General features: G+C 31.5%; 6 protein-coding genes across 6 annotated transcripts; 3 read left to right on the top strand and 3 right to left on the bottom strand.

Moving 5' to 3' along the window:
* Positions 1–474: 474 nt before the first annotated feature.
* On the bottom strand, positions 475–2035 carry Tsp_02576 (RNA pseudouridylate synthase domain-containing protein 3). The gene is made up of 6 exons (XM_003378854.1): positions 2005–2035; positions 1588–1723; positions 1280–1387; positions 942–967; positions 752–891; positions 475–678 (listed from the first exon to the last, which is right to left on the bottom strand). Exons 1-6 carry the CDS (start codon positions 2033–2035, stop codon positions 475–477), a joined length of 645 nt encoding a protein of 214 aa, XP_003378902.1.
* Positions 2036–2831: 796 nt separating this feature from the next.
* Positions 2832–8805, top strand: Tsp_02575 (Sec23/Sec24 trunk domain protein). Its single transcript, XM_003378853.1, has 30 exons — positions 2832–2860; positions 3281–3299; positions 3537–3656; positions 3722–3757; positions 3932–4027; positions 4082–4180; positions 4261–4359; positions 4416–4604; positions 4668–4850; positions 4905–4958; positions 5019–5306; positions 5370–5481; positions 5552–5679; positions 5741–5879; positions 5954–6069; positions 6129–6203; positions 6243–6329; positions 6391–6503; positions 6571–6664; positions 6720–6836; positions 6904–7074; positions 7133–7229; positions 7293–7435; positions 7535–7673; positions 7754–7948; positions 8034–8137; positions 8206–8290; positions 8354–8457; positions 8528–8617; positions 8668–8805. The coding sequence occupies exons 1-30, from the start codon at positions 2832–2834 to the stop codon at positions 8803–8805; spliced, it is 3459 nt and encodes a 1152-aa protein (XP_003378901.1).
* A 594-nt stretch (positions 8806–9399) lies between these two features.
* Tsp_02574 (cysteine-rich protein 2) lies at positions 9400–9928 on the bottom strand. Its single transcript, XM_003378852.1, has 4 exons — positions 9899–9928; positions 9696–9857; positions 9567–9621; positions 9400–9476 (listed from the first exon to the last, which is right to left on the bottom strand). The coding sequence occupies exons 1-4, from the start codon at positions 9926–9928 to the stop codon at positions 9400–9402; spliced, it is 324 nt and encodes a 107-aa protein (XP_003378900.1).
* A 1452-nt stretch (positions 9929–11380) lies between these two features.
* Positions 11381–13784, top strand: Tsp_02573 (estradiol 17-beta-dehydrogenase 12-B). The gene is made up of 7 exons (XM_003378851.1): positions 11381–11416; positions 12547–12700; positions 12768–12890; positions 12948–13129; positions 13300–13416; positions 13495–13560; positions 13611–13784. Exons 1-7 carry the CDS (start codon positions 11381–11383, stop codon positions 13782–13784), a joined length of 852 nt encoding a protein of 283 aa, XP_003378899.1.
* A 299-nt stretch (positions 13785–14083) lies between these two features.
* Positions 14084–15771, bottom strand: Tsp_02572 (conserved hypothetical protein). Its single transcript, XM_003378850.1, has 6 exons — positions 15662–15771; positions 15376–15604; positions 15060–15294; positions 14918–14998; positions 14342–14419; positions 14084–14277 (listed from the first exon to the last, which is right to left on the bottom strand). The coding sequence occupies exons 1-6, from the start codon at positions 15769–15771 to the stop codon at positions 14084–14086; spliced, it is 927 nt and encodes a 308-aa protein (XP_003378898.1).
* Positions 15772–16874: 1103 nt separating this feature from the next.
* Tsp_02571 (putative tubulin-specific chaperone E) lies at positions 16875–19979 on the top strand. The gene is made up of 16 exons (XM_003378849.1): positions 16875–17044; positions 17407–17598; positions 17676–17778; positions 17834–18003; positions 18065–18182; positions 18231–18377; positions 18495–18642; positions 18720–18788; positions 18859–18909; positions 18964–19058; positions 19147–19231; positions 19371–19445; positions 19480–19520; positions 19662–19736; positions 19805–19851; positions 19889–19979. The coding sequence occupies exons 1-16, from the start codon at positions 16875–16877 to the stop codon at positions 19977–19979; spliced, it is 1677 nt and encodes a 558-aa protein (XP_003378897.1).
* The last annotated feature ends 1706 nt before the right edge of the window (positions 19980–21685 follow it).

The raw sequence follows: 21685 nt of genomic DNA, 5'->3' as shown, positions 1-21685 counted from the left end.
AATATCGGGCGATTATCGCAAAAGTGAACACACTCGTTTAGCAGAGCAGCAAAACAAACAAACAGCATCATGAAATGACAAGATGACAACGCCAAATTTTGCGATAAACAAACACCACTGAATGAATATTAGCAGCAGTAATAAAGCAATTATTTCTCACCACAGCAGCTAATAAATAATAATATGCACACCTGATTTCCTTCAACAGCTACTATTGCCACTACTACTACTACTACTATGCGTGAATTGCGTGAAAATAAGCCAGAGAACTCGAATTACCGATTTCTTAATTTTTGCAAGAAAAAAACATTCAATTAATCAATCTAACAATAGGAACAGACAATAGCCTAGGACAAATGAAAATTTCTATAACCCTGTTGGCCAAATCAAATCAATTGCCGGTGAAGATTTCAAAATGGAATAAAAACCTCATGTACAAATTTCACAAATACAAATAATTTAAAATTACTTACCTCATAAATGATGCATAATATTGAAGCCGAGCATATCTGTCAGTCCTTTGAAATGTGATGGCAACTTTGTTGTTCGAATGATGAAATCGCTATCGTTGTTTAAAGCGCGTGGCAATATAAGCTGGTTGACAAAAATTGAAAGTGGCAACAAATGATATTCTTTAAGTGACAATCCAAGTCGTTTCATTGCCATTGTCGGAATAATCTAAATCCCTTCTTATTTTTAATTATAGCTGCACAATTCAAACATAAAATAAATTATACAAAAACAAAAATACCTGATTAGAATTGGTACCTTGTTCTGCTGGTACTGTAATCACTTTTCCAAGTACAGATGTTACACGTTTTTGAAATACTTGATCACCCAATACAGGACTGCCGTGTTCAGAAAGAAGAAGCCGATGACAAGCATATGTAACTAAATATAGAAATTTCAGATGTGAAAAATGAAAAACAAAACGAACTTACGCTTGTCAATGTTCAATTTCACCAAACTGCAATCATCTTGAACATTTAAAGTTTTGTAAGACCCGAAACAAAATTTAGCCAAACCAATTCTTCTCTGTCGATTGGAAATGGTCGCAGAATCACAGAGATACTTTTAAAATTAGAAAATTAAAAATTTAGTATTTAAAATAAACAGAAAATAAAATATCCCTACCACATTACTGTCAGAAGACAATGAAGTGCGCTTCACAGCAAATAAATTAGAATATTCAGATGGCTGCGGCTGACCAACGCAAACGGCACTATTTAAAGATTAACCTCTTCATCTGACGTTATAATTCGATTAAATGTAAACTTACTGCAGCTGAATGTATGGAAAATGAGTTGCAAGCGACTGACGAATAGAAGTATTCAAATTTTCCGCAACTTTACCAGCACTAGCCAAAAGTATTATTCCAGAATGATTTCTGTAAAACTTCATTCAATTCACCGACTCTCTTTAAAATCACGTTTATTTAAGACTTAAAACGACAGCATTAACGCGCAAAGAATTTCATTCATTAAGTAGTGAAAAAAGAACAATGACTCTATAATTATTGATTGATCCAATAATAAATTAAGTTCTACTTTTTAATGATATTTAACGTTTTTTACGAAATAAACATACCTGGGTAAAGATTGAACAATAACCAATTTTTCGACACCAAATGCATCTTCAAGTTCATGAAGAACACTGCTTACAGTGAGTTGGGATGAATCTTCAGCATCCACGTTGCATTTCACTCTTGAATTTAACGCACCGCCTAAAATAGTAAAGCAAACTTATTGAAATAAATGATCAATTCAAAAATAATAAAATTAATATCACTTATATAAAATTCAGTTTCTCATATATAATTCACGTTCAATTTTATAATATCATTTTACACATTAAATAATAAATAAATAAATAAATAATATTATAAATATATTAGATAATGCAATAAAGGGAAAAACATCAAATTCGAAATTTCAATCAGTGAGTGAATTAGTGAATAAAACTACTTTGTAAAACTATAAGATTGAAAATATATGAAAATATTACAATTTGTCAATTCATTGTAATAAACGGCCATTTATAACTACTTATAATAAATTATAATAAAATATTTCACTTTCCAGCGTATTATATTAACTATCATTCAAATTTTCGTTTTAATAAGCTAGTGCAATAACTGTAACGTACATGTTGTAGCAATGCCAAAGGGCTTGATTAATGCAAATATTCCATCTGAAAAAGAAAAAAAAACTAAACGTCTTTCTGTTAAACAGAATAATTAGCAGTAAACATTTGCCTGCTGAATAAATAATGTTCTCTTGCAGTTCCTTCAAAAGTTGTTTAGCACTCACTGGAATTCGTGGCCAAATGATACTTTTCATATTAGATCCTTAAAAAAACTATCTAATGTAAACATGTTACGCAAATGACAATTAACGCAACAAATTTATCGACTTTTGACAAAATCAATCGAGAAAAATAATAAATACGTTTTAAAATCAATGATCAACATTTTCAAGCAGTATTTTAAAAATGATTCATATCAATCAGCATCAAAGTTATGCAACCAATCGAAATCGTTTTCATTATTCATAAAAACCTCATGTCTCAAAAATACCAAGCAAGATTCGCGCGCTATAAATAATATGAAAAATCGCATTCGATGAACGCACCACCGGCTGCTTGAAATTGTCACTTTTTAACAACTTATTGCTTCAACAATTATTAATCAAGCTCTACCGTTAAATAATAACTGCATTACGCAAATACAAACAAACAAGCACAGGCATTAGAAAAATTGACGCGTGGCAAATGGCCGTCCTTGACAGTCACCCTTCCCGCCTTCTCGCGCAGGTGGCAGGTTTAACTACAGTATGAAGCGTCAAGTACCATGTGCAATCAAGTATTGCACTGGTAAAAAATTTCGCTCTATTTTAGAGCTAAAGTTAAACTGATTTGTCCTCAACCGTATCTCTTACATTACTGATATATAATGTGCTCAGATAGCTTACTCTGGAGCTTTACAGACGAGCATCATTTAGTAGTGCAGTGAGATTTATGTGTCTTTAGACTACTCTGTGTAATTTTTATACTGAAACTTATTTTGAGTAATGCTCTAATCTTAATTCAGTTTAACTGCGCAACTAAGACGAAACAATGCTTTCATGCAAAATATAATTCTGAAATGCATTAAATTGAATATAATAAAGCAAACATATTATTTCATTAATTTTATGGTGAATTTTATGAAATTTAATTATCATTTTAATATTTCCTTAACAAGAATATTAGTACTTAATTATTATAAAATATATTTTTGTAGGGAATACTGTATGACACATGTTAGATTTTAGAAATTGCTGACGTTGAATTTTTCTGTTAATAACGTGCATTTTTGGTTAAATTATTATTGATTTTCCAAACTTCATATATTTTTAACAGGTATTAGTTTTGCTTACTAAATAATTTACCGTAAATATCAATTTTAATTATTCTTGAATTCTTACTAAAGTACATCATTTTAAGTAAGAATTTTTGAAATGTTTTATACAACAAGCTGTTAACTTTTAATATTTTAGATGGCATTTAACCCTCCTCCACCTTCAATCTATTCATCAAATATGCACATCCCACCTGATGTACCTGTGTTTTCTGGTTCAAATGTATCACTTCAAAATGGAATGAATGGTTCATTGCCGGTATGTACATGAAATATTTTGAGATGCGTTTATCAGAGAATAAATTGAATTTGACGTAGATATAGGTCGTAGCATATGTTATGTATTTTGAAGAAGGAAAAGTTTGTTTCAAAAAATTAGATTCTGTGCTTTTATACTTGACGAAATTTTCAATTTTTACGTTTTACGTGTAGATATATTAAAGTTTTCAGTTATTTATTTAAAATATTGAATTCTTTTGGGGAAAACTGTGCTTTGAGTGATATCAGATGCGCTTTTTTATCACATTTTTATAGAACGATGGTAATCAGGCTCAGAATTACAGTCGAAATGATTATTCTAGTAATGAACAGTCTGCATTTACTGTGCAACAGGCTACAGCTGATTTTCAAGTATGATGTTAATGTTTTGCTAAACAATTACTGTTATATGTAATATTTTTATAGCGTATGAAGTTGAACGTGGATTCTACATTTAGTTCGACACAGCAGCATCCACCTCCTCCTATACCTACTGTTGTATCTCCAAATGTTGGTTATCCATCGGTGAGTTTAGTTGTATCAGTAGTTCAAATTTTTAATGTAATATTTAAAGAATTTTATGATAAAAAGTATTTCTTGTTAAGAATTTTAATTATGATGGGACAACGGCAACTGCGTCATTTTTGTCTGCTCCGATGGTAAGCGTTTTACCACCGCAGCCAGATACCCCTGCTGCGCCACCCGTAAATTTATTTTGATTTTCAGATTTTTCTTCAGATGAAAATTGTTGCATTTACAGGTTATGAATTCAGCAGCTACAGGCCCATCATCGCAAATGTTACGGTCTGGTTTCCCTTCAAATTTTGCAAACTACGGACCACCTAGTGCTGGTTTTGCACCACCTACTGCAAACCATCCCAGCACTCCTGTTATGCATCCAGTGAATGTCATTCCGGAAGACAGAGTTAGCATGTCTCAACAAAGTGAAGTATTAAATTCGGCTTTATGATTTTCATGTAAGTTCCAACTTTAAAACTCATTTTACTTTTAGGAACTGATGCCATCTACAATGGATGGCAAATTTAACTCTCCTTTGCAGCAACCGCTTGTTTTCCATGGTCCTAATATGCCATTAGCCGCCCAATCCAACTACAGTGCTAGTTCAATTCCACCTCCACCGATGTTATCACAACCGAGTTCTATGCCACCCATGTGTCCCGCTGACTTTCCTTCAGTATTCATGTCATGTTATTTTTATTTGTTTAATATAAAAAAGTAACTTTTGTAGATGCAGCGATTACCGATGAGACAGTCCACTACTACTCTATCACCTCCGCCACAGGTAATTTTGTTTGAAAGTAAGCTGGCTACTTTTAGAATTGAAAAGTGTGAAAATTTTCAGTCTTCCGGTTTTTCTGGCGTTCCAACCCAGTCACCGTTTTCGCCACCATCTGATTTTTCCAAAAATGCAGTACCAGGTGCACCTCCTACTGGATGCAGTATGAATCAGTATCCTCCGATGCCAAGCGCTCCTATGCCAGGGCAGAATTTTTCACATGGAACTTCGAGTCCTTTTCCTCCGACTGATGGTCAAACCGGCGCGTATTTACCTGGAGGTTTGCCCCCACAACCGCAGATGCCTGCAAATTCACAACCGAAACGTTTGGATCCAAATTTAATGCCAAGTGCAGTATGTAAATTGCTTTAATATTTAAAAATATTTGCATGTGATTTCTTTGTTTTATTTCTTTAGATACAAGTTTTTGAAGATGATCGAAAAACTAAGGCAGGGCTTTTCCAAACTGGCGTTGACCATGCTGAACTACCACCCCTGTGCACGACAGAATTTTACGCAGAAGATCAAGGTTTATCGCATTATATCATTTTATTATTATTTTTTTCTTATTTGATTGTACTTTTCTTTAATCAAAATAGGAAATAGTAATCCCAAATTCATTCGATCCACCATGTACAGTGTTCCTGTGTCAAGCGATTTGTTGAAAAACAGCGCATTGCCATTAGCATTCTGTGTAACACCATTGGCCAAACTGTGCCCAGAAGAGGTATTATTGCAGCAATATAATGACATTATTTCAGAATTAATATTGTTTTTTGTTTTATTAGAATCCACTACCTGTTGTAAATTTTGGTGACTTGGGGCCCATCCGTTGTCATCGTTGTAAGGCATACATGTGCCCATTTATGGTGTTCTTTGATGGCGGCAGGCGATTTCGATGTCCATTTTGTAACACCAGCACTGATGGTATTTTATTTTTAGCGAATTTTTTGTTATATACTAGATGATTTCTGAACTGTGAATGATATTTGTTGTTTCAGTGGCAAATGAATATTTTTCACATCTTGATCATGCTAGTCGCCGAATAGATATGATGGAACGGCCTGAGCTGCATTTAGGATCATATGAATTTGTGGCTACTAAAGAATACTGCAAAGTGAGAGATAGAAAAAGAGGAAATTGAAGCAAAGTTCTAAGGAAAATGAAATAATTTAGGATCAGTTGTTTCCTAATCCTCCAGCATATGTATTTGTGTTGGATGTATCGTACAATGCGATTCGAAATGGTCTTGTCAATACGTTCTGTCAAAATATTAAATTACTTCTTCAGAATTTACCCAAAGAGCATGGAAAAGATTGTATGATCGAAGTTGCTTTTATTACTTACGATCAGGGTGTTCATTTCTATGACTTGAAAGTAATTTTCATTGATAAAATCTTGCTCATGTATGATGCATAGTTGTTTGTTATTTATATAGAATGGTAGCGGTTCACCAAAAATGATGGTAGTGAATGATGTTCAAGAGATGTTCGTACCCATGGGCAAAGGACTATTTGTGAAACCTTCCGTGGCTAGTCAAGCTATAGATCAGTATTTGACTTTTTTTTAAAAAACTTTTTAAATGAAAATGAATACATCTTATTTTTGTTGTCTTCAGATTGATGGAACAAATTTGGAGTTTATTTGGAGAAAATCGTATTACTGAAGTGATTCTCGGACCTGCTCTGCAAGCTGGGGTGGAAGCTTTGAAAGTAAATTGTTTTCGAAATATTATTACTTGTCATAGTTTTATATAATTTTTTTAAGGCACACAATCGATCTGGCAAGGTATTCTTGTTTCACACAACATTACCTACGTTTGAAGCTCCCGGAAAATTGAAAAATAGAGAAGATCGTCGTTTGTTGGGCACAGATAAAGAGAAAGTATAAATATTGCAGTTATAGTTGGACTGTATAAGTGCTATTTTGTATGTCTTGTGTTTTGTTGTAGACTATTCTGACTTCGCAGAGTGATTTTTATGCGAAATTATCCGAAGAATGCCGTTCTGTTGGTTGTGGGGTGGATTTGTTTCTGTTTCCAAATTCTTTCATTGATGTTGCAACAGTTGGAGAAATATGCCGCCTCACAGGTAGTCAGATGTACAAATATCCATACTTTGAGGTATGCGTGTCGGTTTTGATTGATATCATACTTATTTTCCAAATTTTGTTAACATTAGGCGAATAAAGATGGTGATCGTTTTCTGGCAGATTTGAAGCACGCTATTGAGCGTCCAGTAGTATTCGACGCAATTATGCGATTGAGAACAAGCACAGGTATTATTGTTTGTTGTTTTATTTGGTGCGAAAAATGAATAATCAATTAATTAATTATGTTAGGCCTCCGTCCTGTTGAATTTTACGGCAACATAGCAATGAATAACAGAACGGATATAGAAATGGCTACTGTTGATTCAGACAAATGCGTGACGATTGAAGTGAAACATGACGATAAACTTGAGGGTGGAAACGCATATTTTCAAGTAATTTTGAGAAAAATATTTTTTCATTTTTTAATATTAAACAATAATGGTTTGTGATTATTTATGATGTGATTTAAAGTGATTTTGTTTTTGTTTTAGGTAGCAGTATTGTTTACTAGTGTAAGTGGAGAACGACGATTGCGCATTCATAATTTGGCATTGTCGGTTGCTATGGACTATGCAGCTATGTATCGATCGGCGGATGTGCTCACAATTTTGAATTATTTGGCGAAATTTGGTATCACGTGAAAATTGAAATTCAGTTATCAATTTTGAAGAATAGAATATATATACATATATACTTTGCTTATTCTCTAGCTGAACGACATCAGATGCAGAAAACGCCCAAAGAAGTGCGCGAAAGTTTGACATCAAGAGTAGCTCAGATTTTGGCTACATATCGTCAGTATTGCTCTCCGAATTCCAGTTTGGGACAGTTAGTGTTGCCTGAGCTGTTGAAAATTTTACCACTGCTTGTAAATAGTTTGTTGAAAAGTGATGCATTTTCTGGAGGTGAGTTGTCGTTGAAGAAAAAAAAAGCTTCTATACAGTTAGTTTATTCTGTTGTCAATATAAATTAATTGGAAATTTTTCCCAGGTTCTGAATTAACTGTGGACGATCGTGCTTGGCTAATGCAACTCTTACCATCGATGAGTCCGTTAGATTCCGTACTGTATTTTTATCCTCGTCTTACACCGCTGGTATGTTTTCATTTTTAATAATTTAAATTAAGGTAGATTTCTTTCTTTTTTTGAATATAAAATTGAAGGTGAAGCTGGAATTATTAAACGAATCGCCACCCGCAGTTCGTTGTTCTTACGAAAATTTATTACCTGATGAGGCGTATTTGCTTGGTAATTGTAAAATTTGAACTTGATTTTCCATTATCAACTTGATTAGAAAAATTTCTTATACAGACAATGGTGTTTTAATGTTTTTATGGATTGGTCAAAGTGTGCCGACCCAGTGGATTCAGGATGTTTTCGGCGTGCCAACTTTTGCCCAGATAAATACTGATAAGGTATTTTATTAAAAAAACTTCAGTTTATTCACTTGATTATGGAACTGGAGTTTTGTCGTTTTTACTTCAGAACCAACTGATTGAAAAGGACAATCCAACGTCCAGATCGTTGCGTTGTTGGATTGAAGAGCTGCAAGCTGGTCGTCAACGGCGTGCAAAAGTTGGTTTGAGAATATTTTTTGAAAAGTTTTGTAAATTTACAATTTTCAGATTTACATAATTAAACAAGGGGAAAAATTGGAACCTTGGATGAAGAAATTTCTTGTTGAAGATCGAAATGATAATTGTCCATCTTATGTTGATTATCTTTGCTACATTCACAAAGAAATTCGCAGTTATATTAGCTGAGTGTGAGAGAGAGAGCTGCTTTTACCTGAAAATCATCAACAGAAAGAATAATTAAAATTTCTTTTTCGTTATTGTTGACTCGCCAGAAATGGAATGTGAATATTTGTGTTACGTTATGGGATTGTATTATTATTATTATTATTCAATTATAATTTTTCTTTTTGTACGTTTTTTAGTTTCCACCACAACAATATATGTATAACTTAAAGTGTTGTATAATGATAAGAACTGGCTTGAGATGTTCATTCATTGATTCAATAATGATAAGACAAATATGAGGAGGAATGCGATTTGTTTAATACAGAATAGATGTTCGTATGTTTTTCTTTTCTTTTCCTTGTTTTTAAAATATGCATTCACGTTTTATTTTCGCTTTTTTTAAATTTTTGGTTCCGGTAACGTGATTTAGGAGAATCGAAAATCAATTGATGGAAATTTTAATTGTTTGATGAAAATAAATAATAAGAATAAAAGAAGTGGAATAGAAAAAAGCTTTTTGTTAGAAAAAATTGATTGAATAGAAAATTGTCGCCAAAGTGCTTGCGTGTGTAATGCGTTTTGTACGTGGTCAGTGATTTTCATTCAGCAACATTGCTAACCAGTTTTACCACCGTGAAAAGTGTGGCTTTCGGTTCCACCGTGACCGTAACCTGAAACGCAGGAGAAGCAAGCTTCAATTGTTCGATTTGTAAAAATTGCACCAAATGAAAATGTGAACTGTTTCATTATTCATTATTCATCATCATCGTCATCAAATTTACCTTTCGGTCCGAACAGTGCGCGGTAGCAGAGGTTACAATACGGCAGTCCATTGTGCTTGAAAGGAGAAAAGTAATATTAAAATTTTAAATCAAGGTAAGCAATTTTGATTTTTAAACATAATAATAAACATTGAAAAATGAATCCACTACTTCGCTGTGTCCTCCTGGCGTTAGAACTTTACCGCACGGTTCGTTGAAGCATCTTAAACAAGAAGCGTGCCAATCTTTGCCCATGGATACTTTTCGTTCCGCTTTAAATTGTGACGGATACAAGATAGATAAAAATGAATTCTGGAAAATAAAACAGAATATGTAAATTTACCAAAATAGACAGGCTTGTTGCATTTGGGACAATTTGGCATTGTGTTTGTTGCTGACGAGTAGAGAGAAATGTTGCTTGCTTGCTTCTTCTATTCAATCCCGAATCGGTAGACGGAAATGAATATTTTGAAGGTGAGAGAGAGAGAGAGAAATTGATCAAGCTTATATGTGTGAAATGTAACGACAAAACCGGAATTGAACAGTTGTCAATGATAGCACTTTTGAAATGTTTGAATTGTTCGTCGTCTCCAATCGGCGTCTTTTTCAAGTATCACAAGCGTACCCTTCTACAGTAATCGAATGCCTATAATGGAAAAGGATTCTATTTGTAAAATTATAATCAAAATGATTGATAAATAGCAACACATTCAAACACAAACAGGGAAAGAAAATGTGACAGAAACATTTGCTCGCTGTACTCGTTGGTTTTCTTTATAAATCGTTAAAACGGAATGAACAATTTCTTCTTCTTCAATAAGTGCCATTCAAATTTTACAACAGCACCATTCATTCATTTATTTATTCATTCATGTTCGCAGAGTTTGACACAATATTGCACAATCAAAGCGGTGAATTGAACGCAAATGAAAAGTGATTTCAAATTTGCGTAGAGATAGATCAACGCTGACATACAGTATGCACTTCAAAAGTGAACAAACAGTATGCAAAAACTAATTACAGTTAAATTTAAATTAAAAAAACAATAAATCAAATAATAATAATTTTTTTTACCAATTTACTATTTTTGATGATGAATGAGAAAGAATTTAATAAAAAGACTGTGTCTGCTATTATTAGTTGTACTTTTACTTCCTTATTATTTTTATTGTACGCAGTAGTAGTAGTAGTAGTAGTAGTAGTAAGATGAGAGATTGAAATTGAAGAAACTTTAAACACATCTGAGGAGACACACCAGCAAAGCAATTAAGCCAGGCTGTAGGAAGAAAAAATCTGTTTCACAGAAATTGAAGTGAATTCAAATTTGAAGACAATGTCAACGTCAGCAACAACAAGCGGCAGTATAATAAGCCTAGCTAGCGCTAGTTGCAGAAGCGTTGTCGACAAAACGACAGCTGCAAATGATAAAAATTATTATTAATTACCCCATTGGCCGGTTTGTTTTGTTCGCTGATGATGATGGACAAAACAAAAATTCAAATCAACAACCATCGTGCCCTTGACTTTTTTTTCGTTCAAATTCAAATCAATTGAAAATTTAATTGGAATCAATTTTGAAATTAATTTACATTTGAAAAAGAAGAACAAACAACGCCGAAAATTCAGTATTCTGCGTTTACACATCTGATGAAAATGAATTAAACTAAATTAAGAAAGAAAAGATTCAATCAATAGTCACTTGACATGACTGATTTAAATAACACAACGTACTTTAAAATAAAGTAGCCAGTCTTGAAATTGTAGTGCAGTAAATAATTAAGAAGCAATGAAATATATGTTACAGATGAAAATATTCAGAAAAAAACGATTTTAAAATGGTTCCTCACGCCGTTTATTCTTCATTCAATCAAGTAATTCAATTCATCCAACAGATGTACAGAAATTATACATGTGGAAATGTTCAAAAACTAAAATTATTCTGTCAGAATTAACTAATGCCTACATACTTAATGAATAATAACTGAAAAACTAATTAAAATAATTGAATTACATTCACATTTTACAAATAATTTAAGAAAAATTTATTTAAAAGTGTTTTTCACTTCTTTGACAGCTTTAAAATAGTAATAATAATAATAATAATAATCGGAATAAAAAGTAAATATTTAGCAAAATTATTTCAAAATCACATAATAATATTACATTGATAATAAATTATGAGTATTATTCTTAATACTCAATTTTTGAAAAAAATTAAACTTGAACAGCTACAGTATCAAATGACATAACGATGCATGACTGATGGTAGTTTTTATATAAAAATCCATCATATTTCTTGCAAGTAGTATTTGAGTAATTTCTTCATTGCATATTTTGCTCACTTTTTTGGTAAGATTTTTACTGGAAAAATAACTGTGCAAGTATTTCACGTAGGATAATGAAGAAAAAAAATTTTTTCATAATCCAAACAGAAACTTTTATTCTAGTTTTAACTTTACTCTAATTAATGTACTTTTTGCAGTTCTGTTTAAATACCATTTTGCAAAGTTGCATATGTGTTTTCTGTGCTTTTATGGGAAATTTTAATATTCATTTTCATAATATTTTAGAGTGTATGCTTAATTGCTTGCATTGAGTAAGTTGTTTCTCTTTTCGAAATACTGTCTGTGCGATATTCTGGTAGAAAATATTTCAAATTTTTGTGCTTCATGTGCAGAAAAATTTGAATATTTGCTTCAGAAATGTTTCACCAACTGCTTAAAATCTTCTATTTTGGCCTTGACCTAAGCATACAGTTTCCTTGTAGGCAAAAGTTAACATTAAGTTAACATTGTTTTAACAACATGCATTACTTTTTCAACAGTGCACTTTGACCAATCACTTCGTTCTGTCACTTTATACTTATCATTGTTTGTTTTGTTTATCAAATTTTCTGCGATTTGTTTGTTACGCATGCATTTTTGTCTTATACTACTCTATATTATGCTTCTTTGAACTTAGATTATAAATTTAACATTTGTATTACTTGTTAATTGTTTAGCTGAAAATGGGATTTGTATTAGTTTTGGGCTATTTATTTTTGGCTGTTGTTGTTATTTACCTGATCAACACTATCTGGTCTATTGTTTATCCGCACATTCTTGCGAAACCACTTGGTCACATCACAGACCTGAAAAAGCTTGGTGATTGGGCTGGTATTATTTTGAATATTATCGTTTTTTTAAATATATTGTCATTTCATATTAATTTTTGCTTTTGTAGTGGTTACTGGTGCGACGGATGGTATAGGAAAGTACTATGCTATTGAATTGGCTAAACGAGGATTGAACGTATTCATTTTGGGCAGAAATGAAGAACGTTTGAAGAATGCTGTTGAAGAAATTGGTTGGCTGTTTTGATATTCAGTTTGACATTTTCTTAAAATTGTTTGGTTTGTTTCAGAGAAAAATGCTCCCAATGTTGAAGTTTTTTCATTTGAGGTTGATTTTGGCCAGGCTACTCCAGATAAATACGCAGAAATTGAATCTATTTTGAAAAAACTTGATGTTGCCATTTTGGTAAACAACGTTGGCGTAAGCTATGCATATCCGGAATATTTGCATCAAATTGAAAATGGGAGAACTGTAAGCTATTTTATTTTTATAGCAAACACTTTGATTCACTCAAATTTATATTCTCTGCTTTAGTTAATGTGGAATTTGCTCCAAGTGAACTGTATTCCTTGCACTTTGGTGAGCAGTTTATATTATTTATGAAATTTTATTTTCATGTTAAAAAACATTCTCCTTTTTAGATTACTCAGGCAGTATTGCCGAATATGCTGGAAAAGAGAAAAGGTGCTATTGTTAACATCGGCTCCGCATCAGGACTTTTTCCAACTGCATTCATGAGCGTTTATTCTGCTAGCAAGGTATGATTGTAAAAAAATGCAGTTGTTTCTTTCATATTAATTTCCTTCATATGTATATATTCATTTTATTCTTTATAGGCATATGTGAAATTTTTAACTCGTAATTTGATTGAAGAATATCGCGATTCTGGACTGATATTTCAAGTCAGTTTTTTTTTCTTATATAAACATCTTTTGAAAGTGATATTTTGTAGTGTGTTAGTCCATTCTACGTTTGTTCAAAAATGTCGAAAATGAATCGTCCTAGTTTCTTTGTACCAGATTCAAGCACCTTTGCTCGTAGTGCTCTGAATACAGTTGGTTTGGAAGAATTTACTTGTGGATGCTTGTCTCATGCTATTTTGGTATTGTATATAACTCATAACTGATTTAGTTATCAATTGATTTTTTAAGGTATCATTGATTAATCTAATACATCCATCTATCTTGGCTAGCTCTGTCACGAAACGTATGAAGAAAGCCCGAGCCAAATTTTTGCGTAATAAAGGGAAAAAAGACTAATTCTCTCTCATCTTAAAGAATCATTTTTACCGTATAGATTACTGTACTTGTTTAGATCTCTTATATTATGTATTGAATCTGAGTATATGTTCTTTATTCACATGCGAAACTTACAGATGAACAAGCTTGAGATTGAAATTCAAAGCTGAATGGTTGGTTATTTGTATTAAATAAAATAATTTCCAAAACCACTTGGCGGTCCACCTCTTCCAGGTCGTGGTAAACGAATTTGTCCTTGCGTATCGTAAGGAAATGGAGGGTCGTAACGTGGACCTCGTGGTCGACTACCAGGAGGAGCCAATGGTCCCATAAATGGAGGTTCATTATAATCAGGAAAAATGTTCGGCATTCTAGGTATACCTGGAATAAGAGAAAAAATAAGACTGCGATATTTAATCGATAAAGTTTAAAATCTTTTACTGACCACCACCGAGTGGATTAAGGTCGTCTGGTCCACCAGTTCCAAAAAATGGGAAACTGCTTAGCAAATTAGGTGCATTATCTAAAATGGTTTTAAGCAAACATTTCAAAACACCAATTGTGTAATATCTAAACCTCTCCATCGATAGGAATCATAGTGCATCAGAAGACTGAGGCTCATTTTTCGTGAAAAATAACGCCATCGATAATGTTCAAAGGGACAATCAGATTCAACTACTATTACATACCACCATTATTAATACTATTAGTGAATCAACCTTAGCACTACCTTGAAAATCACGAGACAAAAGAAAATTCCACAGTGATGGAAAATACCAACAACGATGAAACCATTTACATGTTCGTGTAAAGGAATTCAAATCTTTCAAAGATAAATGTTTCAAGATTTCTTCCATGATATAATCATCAACATTGAAAATGGGTCATAAAAAAGAAAACAATATTATCATATTTTCTCTTTTTAACTCATTTAAAAATAAATATACTATTTTCAACTCAGTTCTTTCCCGAATGATACTATTAATTCAAATTGAAATTAATACAATGTAAAGTTATATACCATGGTTATCTTTAATTTTTTCAACTAGTCCTGTCAGTAAATGATCAATCAGTGGTTTCACTCTTGAATAGGCGATGTTGTCTAAAACATACATAATAATGACTTTTTTTCACAATAGAACAAAAGATTAAAATAAACTAACCGCTAGTTATCTGTGGTAAATTTTTAACGGTGAATCTGATAGTAGTGCAGTCGTTGTTAAAGACATTGTTAGCAACAAATTCTACAAATTGATGATCAGTTTGTCGACCAAACCATATAGCCACCACTTCAAGTTTTCCTGAATTTTCCGGATGAATATAATTCATTCGGACAGTTCCATCAGCATTAGCTTTGTCTTTCCAATCTGGCGCCAACACTGGTCCATCATTTGGAACCTAAAATGATTTAATAATAAAAATACTACTAATAACAATATAGAATTATAATTTCACTCTAAAATGCTTCTGTAAAAATACTGCATTGGTAACTTCGATGAGAAACTCAAAGCTGGTACAGTTACGCTGCAAAAGACTATTAACAACATTTTCCAGTTGTTGACTTTCACCGCCAGTCAACGAACTTTTTTCCTCTTCTGAAGATTTATCCAACAACAATCGCATATTTTCAATTATCCCTGCTGAAGTGAGCGACGCCCCCAGTTCTCCAACTTTATCAGTACGGTTGAAGAAAAGCGTATAGCCGGGACTGAAATAAGAGTCAATTATCCTCAGGGTAGATGTAAAAATTAACTTTCCAACAAACCCAGTAATGCCAAATTCCTCCTTCGACAATTTAACAAGTTCTGAAACTGTCGTATGTGCTGGCACATTCAACTGAACAATTTTAGAATCATACTCGACAAATATCTTCATTTTCACCGAATTTGCCTAGAAATGATTAATCAGCTTTCAAGTATAAGTTCACCTAAAGAAGAACAAAACTCAAAGGTAAAACACGAATTCAAATAATTATAAGTAAAAATGATTAAAACTAAAATATACAAAAGTTTGAAACATTAGGAAATTTAACTTTACAATAATGTAATTACATAGAAAAACACAACTACCAAAAACAAACATAAAAATACAACTGACTTTAAATGTTATAGCATTAACAAGTAAAATCACTAGTTTTATCTAAAAGAAATTTTAACCAAATGTACCTTTCTTTCACAAAAAAAATTCTGTATTTTCAAAGTTTAATCAGAAAATTCTTTCTTAAAAATACAGTATAAAAGTGAAAAGTATGTGTGATTTTTTGAATGTTATTTTTTATGCTAATATCAGGCAAATTGTACTATAAATTTACTTAGATTATTATTTTTGAAACAATAAATACATGCATCATATTGAAGCATTTATGAATCCTTTTAGTTAAATATCTGTAATTTATTCAGCGATAAAATTTTAAAAAGCATATTTTTGTAAAGCATAAATAAAATATTCCCTAATATAACAAAAAATTGTATATTTTCATCTTTTTCGTAATTTCATACAGCTGATTATGAAAATATGACTTTATGTTGGCTAAAACTTTTATTTCATTAAGTTACTGTAATCTGTAGCACTGCGAATCATCAAGTGTAGCGTTATGAAATGCTTTCCGTTTTAATTTTTTTTCGAGATTTTTTAATGGATAATTATATGAGAAGAAATAAAATTCCTGAGATGGTTATTGGATGTAGAGTTCGACATCGAGGTGCAAGGGGAGTTGTAAAATTTTGTGGAAGAATCGGATCGCTGGATGGTATGCAATGCTTAGTATTTTAGATGGACTAAAACGTTAATTAATTTTAGCTGTTACAATGTGCATTTTCCTTTTTTTTTGATTGAAACATATTTAAATTTAGGTGAATGGTTGGGAATCGAGTGGGATGAAAAGTCTCGTGGAAAGCACGATGGTACCTACCAAAATGTGCGATATTTCGAAACATCGTAATATTTATGTATTTCTTAAGTAAAGCTAGAAAAGAAAAATGCGTTTCTGTAGAGCACCTCAGAGTGGTTCGTTTATGCGACCTAACACTGTCGAATATGGTTGCAGTTTTGCGGAAGCCGGAAAAGAAAGAATAATAGAATGCACTAACGTTTCTCAGTGGGAAAAGATTGAAAGTTTTGGTTCAGCGAAAGCAGATGCTTCCGACAAGTTTGTGAAGTTCTTTTTCCGAGAAAATTTATTAATCGTAATTATAAAAATGCACATAACTGCTGAATGCATTGTATCTTTTATCTGAGCAACTATATATGTGATGAAATTTTAAAACTAACACTGCATTTTAAATTTCATTGAAAATTTAATTATAAGTTTAGAATTTATTTTTTTGTATGATTCTTTTTAAATTATTTTATTTATTAAGTATTGTTTAATTGCACTATTTATTTTTGACTAAAATAAAATATTTGAAATTGTTTTATAGTACTTGCATTATTATTTACAGTAACTTTGCAATACAAAAGTAGATAGAATTTATTTTATGGGTAGTTTCATTTTTATATAATTTTATTCAGGGTTCGTAAAGAAATGAGCTGTCTTTGTTTGGATGGTACATTAGTCAGCTTCGCCGGAGAGTTAAGTGTATCTGATTCGGTTTTATTTTCTGGTATCACTTCGTTATATTTGCGAAATACGCTCATTGTGGACTGGTCTGAAATAGTGAAAATTATAAGTTTCATGCCTCGTCTGAGTTCATTAGCGCTTAGGTAAACGGAATTTTGTTTGTTTTTTTTTGTGTTTTACTTCATTAGCTTATTATTTATATATGCTTTTAATATTTTAGTAACAATAAACTTCAATCAACGCATTGTGCTGCACTGGAAAATGTTACATTCAGTCAAATTGAAACTCTTGCCCTTAGTCAAACTGAATATAATTGGAATGAAGTAAAATGTTGAAATCAGTAATTTAATGTTTGGATGAATTAAAAACAATTTTCAGGTGAGTGTTTTGCCGAAAGTTTTTCCAAATTTGAATGAATTTTGGTTGAGCTACAATTGTATTGACATTATTGAAAGTGAATTGAAAATGCCATCGTTACGTTTGCTTTCTTTGGAATCCAATCCATTGGCAAATTGGCATGAAGTTTTAAAATTGGGTAGTCTTTCAAAGTTAGATGGATTTCTATTTTTTATAATTAAATTGTATAATTTTAATACATTATATTTTCAGCCTGCAGTGTTTGTTTTTGGGTCATACGAAGTTGAAAGAAATTTGTATTCCACAGTCGGGTCTTTTTCCATCACTACGTAGTTTAATGCTGTCGCACAATGAAATCTCTGATGTAGGAGTAATAAGTTTTAATTTTTCTGTCATTTGATTTTATATTTATTTTCAGTGGAATTCAATTAATGAACTGAATAAAATTCCTAGTTTAGAAGAGCTTTCAATTATTGGAAATCCAGTGCTTAATTTAGATAAGAGCAGAAGCAGACAGTTTGTCATCGCGAAAATTGCTCATCTTCGAGTTTTTAATAAAGTCGCAGTAAGTAATAGACTTTGCTTTTGTGATGTGTTGAAATTTGATGATTATATTATTATTATTATTCATATTTTTTGTCTTTTTTCATTTATGGGAAAAGTTTCTTTAACATTTATTTAGATTTCTGCAGCAGAACGAAAAGGGTCTGAAATTGATTATCTGAAGAATTATGGTACAACATGGTTAAAACTTCGCAATGCAAAAGGAATGGAGGATAATTTGGCTTGCTTTTTGTCTGAGCATCCTCGATTTATGGATCTTGTGAAATGTATAAAGATATTGTTTCGAAGCCGCATTAATTATTAATCATACGTACATATTTCTTTATATATTTATTTGTTTTAGTGTATGGAGAACCAGATCATTTTGAAACAGTGAAAAATCCTCTAAAGAATATGACACAGTGTATGCAAAGTGTTTACTAATTTTTATGAATTTTTATTTATTTTTATTACTTGTTTGATAAATTCTACGTTTTATTTAGTGCTGAAGTTTACCTATTCTGATAAACCTGCAATCGAGAAGAGGGTTCCAAGTAATATTAGCTGTTTTTTATTCTTTTAAAATGTATTTATTGTAACTGTTTTAGATTTTTTGACAGTTCAAAAATTGAAGATCTTAGTTGGCGAATTATTTCATTTGAAACCTCAACTGGTTAAGCTATCTTACAAAAGTTCCAGGAATGTAAGTTTATTAGCTTGATTAATATATATATATATATATATCAATGGTTCTTTTTTGTATTTATATTGTTAAAAGCCTTTGAATTTAGCCTGACATAGTGGTATCATTGGATCATGATCTTTATTCCTTAAGTTATTATTCCGTCGAAGAAAATGATATCATTATTGTTGAACGTATTTAATTATTCAAGTAAAATGTTTTAAACGTTGATGAACTTTTTGTTTCAGATTAATGTCATTTGTATTTTTTCAGTTGCATATTTGATTTGTTTTTTGTGTGTGTTGTTATGATTTTTGAGATATCTATTTCAAGAAATATGTTCATCATCGTTGGGAGGAGAACTTCTTGCATTACCAAATGTATATCGCATGTTTTGTTCTCCAGATGGTATATTTTGCTATTGTGATTTTATGATTTCAAGATGTGAGGAGAAGGCAATATTTATTGAAAATTGCATTTGCAGTAAGCAGCTTACTGATGAAGCATTTGTTAAATTCAAGTGGCGGTGCACCTTTTTTTGGCAAAGGAAATGATTGGTATGCAGATTGAATAAATGATAATTTAAAATCTGCGATATTTATGTATTTATTTGTTTGTTTTCAGTTGAGATGTCAATTTACTTGGAGCATTGCAATTTGCATACAAAATCCATTGAGCAGCAGTGCTGCGCTACATGCAGTAATTACTTGAAGATACATAAATAGAGACAAAATGAAGGTAAATATTTATTATATTATTTTTATAAGGCGATGATGTTGCATATAATTTTGCACCCTAAGCATGATAGGAGCAGGTGTGTTTTTTTAACAAATTGAGAGTGTTTATTTAAGAGGCTCTTGTTCTGATGCTTTTGTTTTGCGTTTTTTTGTAATGATAATGCGTATGTTGCATGATCCTAAGATTCCAGACTTTTTGCGGTAGATTCATGCGCCAAGCAGGCTTTGGTAAAGAAACTGTGATAGGCAATAGGCATTAATCGTTACACGTTAATTCTGAGAATAATACAGATTTCAAATTATTTCTTACATCTGTTGGCATTTTCCTTTTTTTCAAATTCAAATTCTGTGAATTATTGTACACTTCGGTATAATTCAGATATAAAACAGATTGTGATATCATACATTAATTTTTAACTGTAAAAGATATATACTTTATATTTTATTGTGTTATTCTTATCTGAAGATATATCTTCATTTTCAATGCAAATAGGACGTGCAAATTAGCAGAAATTTGACATGCGAATCTTGTCTTATTTGCTTCATTTTTGGAAGGGGTGTAGACACGTTACTTTTTATCAGCTGAATGGGAAAGACCCCAGAGGGGAATGTTCCATTTGAATGGCTATGTAGTTGAAAAATCTTGAAACGAATTGTACTACGGGTAAAAGTGGTGCAAAGTGAAGTTTTCGTTTATGTTTGACATTTGAAATTTCAGAAATTGCTTTGTTCTCCGTTCATATTAAAAATAGATTTAATTAGATTTATGATGCTGGAGATAGTCAGTTTTGTATAAGTTCTGCTAAATTAATTTGAAATTTGTAGCCAACAGCATTCCACCAAATTTCCCCTAAATTTTGTAGCATTTAAATGGTGAAGTTTACGATGCTCAGTTGAAACACTTGAGCATGAAAATATGAATTATTTACTTGTTATTCAAAAAGAACAAACAAATAAGCATTATGCATATGTAAATACTTATGTACTCATTGCTATTATGTAGTTATTTTGCAACAACTTTCAATCCGTTTTATATAATCTACCTTGTATTTTGCAATATTTTGCTTAACGGTACACAAATTCAGAATTGCTGTGAAAAATGAGCATTCGATTAATTTAAAAAGCTATTTAATTGATTTTTACTTAAAAAATAATTATTAAAATAGGTTCATTCCATTTCATTTATTTTAATATGCTTTTAACTGCGTCAACACAGTTGCGCATTAAAAGCTGTTGTCGTGTTTGATGTTGACGTTTTTTTCATTGCGCAACATTACGTTAGAAATAATTTCCCTGATTAATTGATTTTTTTTATTGAAATTGGCAAAGATGAATAGGGAAAAATTGTAAGCAGTTGCGGAAGACAACAACGGATGTATGTATGGGTGTGTGTTTTGTGATGTTCTTCATTCTTAAGTTTTTTCTTCTATTTTTTTTAATTTAATTGAGTGTTTGTCTTTCTAATGGTTGAATGATGGGCGAAATATTTTAATTTTTACTTTCAGCAGTATTAATTATCTTATTTTGAATGTAAAACTTTTTATCTTATTTTGAAATTGTTTAATATACTTTCATAGTTTTATCATTTTTTATTAGCTATATAAATACGTATCCATGACTTTATGACGCTCATATGACTTTTATTTAGTAATATAATCTGTTTTTATTATTACGATTATGTTTGAAAGCTGCCTATGAATATATAAGAAGTTATTGAAAATGATTTATGTATTTCATTTCAAACCGTGCGTTCTGAAAAATCACTAAAACTTGAAAGGAATATTGTTTATTAATTCTGTACACATATATATATATATATGTGTGTGGGGGGTGGGTGGCTGGGTTTTGTAATTATGATTTTTAATAAATGTTTAGAAAATAAATTTACTTTTTTTAGCGCTAAATAAGTGT

This window comes from Trichinella spiralis, assembly GCF_000181795.1.
Source record: "Trichinella spiralis strain ISS 195 chromosome Unknown Scfld2, whole genome shotgun sequence".
In the NCBI taxonomy this organism is placed as follows: Eukaryota; Metazoa; Nematoda; class Enoplea; order Trichinellida; family Trichinellidae; genus Trichinella; species Trichinella spiralis.
Note: the sequence above shows the minus strand (reverse complement) of the source record. Positions and strands in the feature narration are given on the sequence as shown.

Excerpts from the sequence above, each read along its gene's own strand:
- Tsp_02576 (XM_003378854.1), bottom strand. The coding sequence starts at position 2,035 with ATGGCCGTTTATTACAATGAATTGACAAATT. Across the intron at positions 1,388-1,587 it reads ATTGTTCAATCTTTACCCAG|AAATCATTCTGGAATAATAC; the intron begins GTATGTTTATTT and ends GAAGTTTTACAG. Across the intron at positions 679-751 it reads AAGGTACCAATTCTAATCAG|ATTATTCCGACAATGGCAAT; the intron begins GTATTTTTGTTT and ends GAAGGGATTTAG.
- Tsp_02575 (XM_003378853.1), top strand. The coding sequence starts at position 2,832 with ATGAAGCGTCAAGTACCATGTGCAATCAA. Across the intron at positions 5,307-5,369 it reads CAAATTTAATGCCAAGTGCA|ATACAAGTTTTTGAAGATGA; the intron begins GTATGTAAATTG and ends TTATTTCTTTAG. Across the intron at positions 7,674-7,753 it reads GAATTATTTGGCGAAATTTG|CTGAACGACATCAGATGCAG; the intron begins GTATCACGTGAA and ends CTTATTCTCTAG.
- Tsp_02574 (XM_003378852.1), bottom strand. The coding sequence starts at position 9,928 with ATGCCAAATTGTCCCAAATGCAACAAGCCT. Across the intron at positions 9,622-9,695 it reads TAGTGGATTCATTTTTCAAT|CACAATGGACTGCCGTATTG; the intron begins GTTTATTATTAT and ends TCTCCTTTCAAG. Across the intron at positions 9,477-9,566 it reads CGCACTGTTCGGACCGAAAG|CTTGCTTCTCCTGCGTTTCA; the intron begins GTAAATTTGATG and ends GAACAATTGAAG.
- Tsp_02573 (XM_003378851.1), top strand. The coding sequence starts at position 11,381 with ATGGTTCCTCACGCCGTTTATTCTTCATTCAATCAA. Across the intron at positions 12,701-12,767 it reads AAAGCTTGGTGATTGGGCTG|TGGTTACTGGTGCGACGGAT; the intron begins GTATTATTTTGA and ends TTGCTTTTGTAG. Across the intron at positions 13,130-13,299 it reads AAATTGAAAATGGGAGAACT|ATTACTCAGGCAGTATTGCC; the intron begins GTAAGCTATTTT and ends TCTCCTTTTTAG.
- Tsp_02572 (XM_003378850.1), bottom strand. The coding sequence starts at position 15,771 with ATGAAGATATTTGTCGAGTATGATTCTAAAATTGTTCAGTTGAATGTG. Across the intron at positions 14,999-15,059 it reads TTTACCACAGATAACTAGCG|ACAACATCGCCTATTCAAGA; the intron begins GTTAGTTTATTT and ends TGTATGTTTTAG. Across the intron at positions 14,278-14,341 it reads CCTTAATCCACTCGGTGGTG|GTATACCTAGAATGCCGAAC; the intron begins GTCAGTAAAAGA and ends CTCTTATTCCAG.
- Tsp_02571 (XM_003378849.1), top strand. The coding sequence starts at position 16,875 with ATGCGTTTCTGTAGAGCACCTCAGAGTGGTTCGTTTATGCGACCTAAC. Across the intron at positions 17,045-17,406 it reads AAAGCAGATGCTTCCGACAA|GGTTCGTAAAGAAATGAGCT; the intron begins GTTTGTGAAGTT and ends AATTTTATTCAG. Across the intron at positions 18,004-18,064 it reads AAATTGGGTAGTCTTTCAAA|CCTGCAGTGTTTGTTTTTGG; the intron begins GTTAGATGGATT and ends TTATATTTTCAG.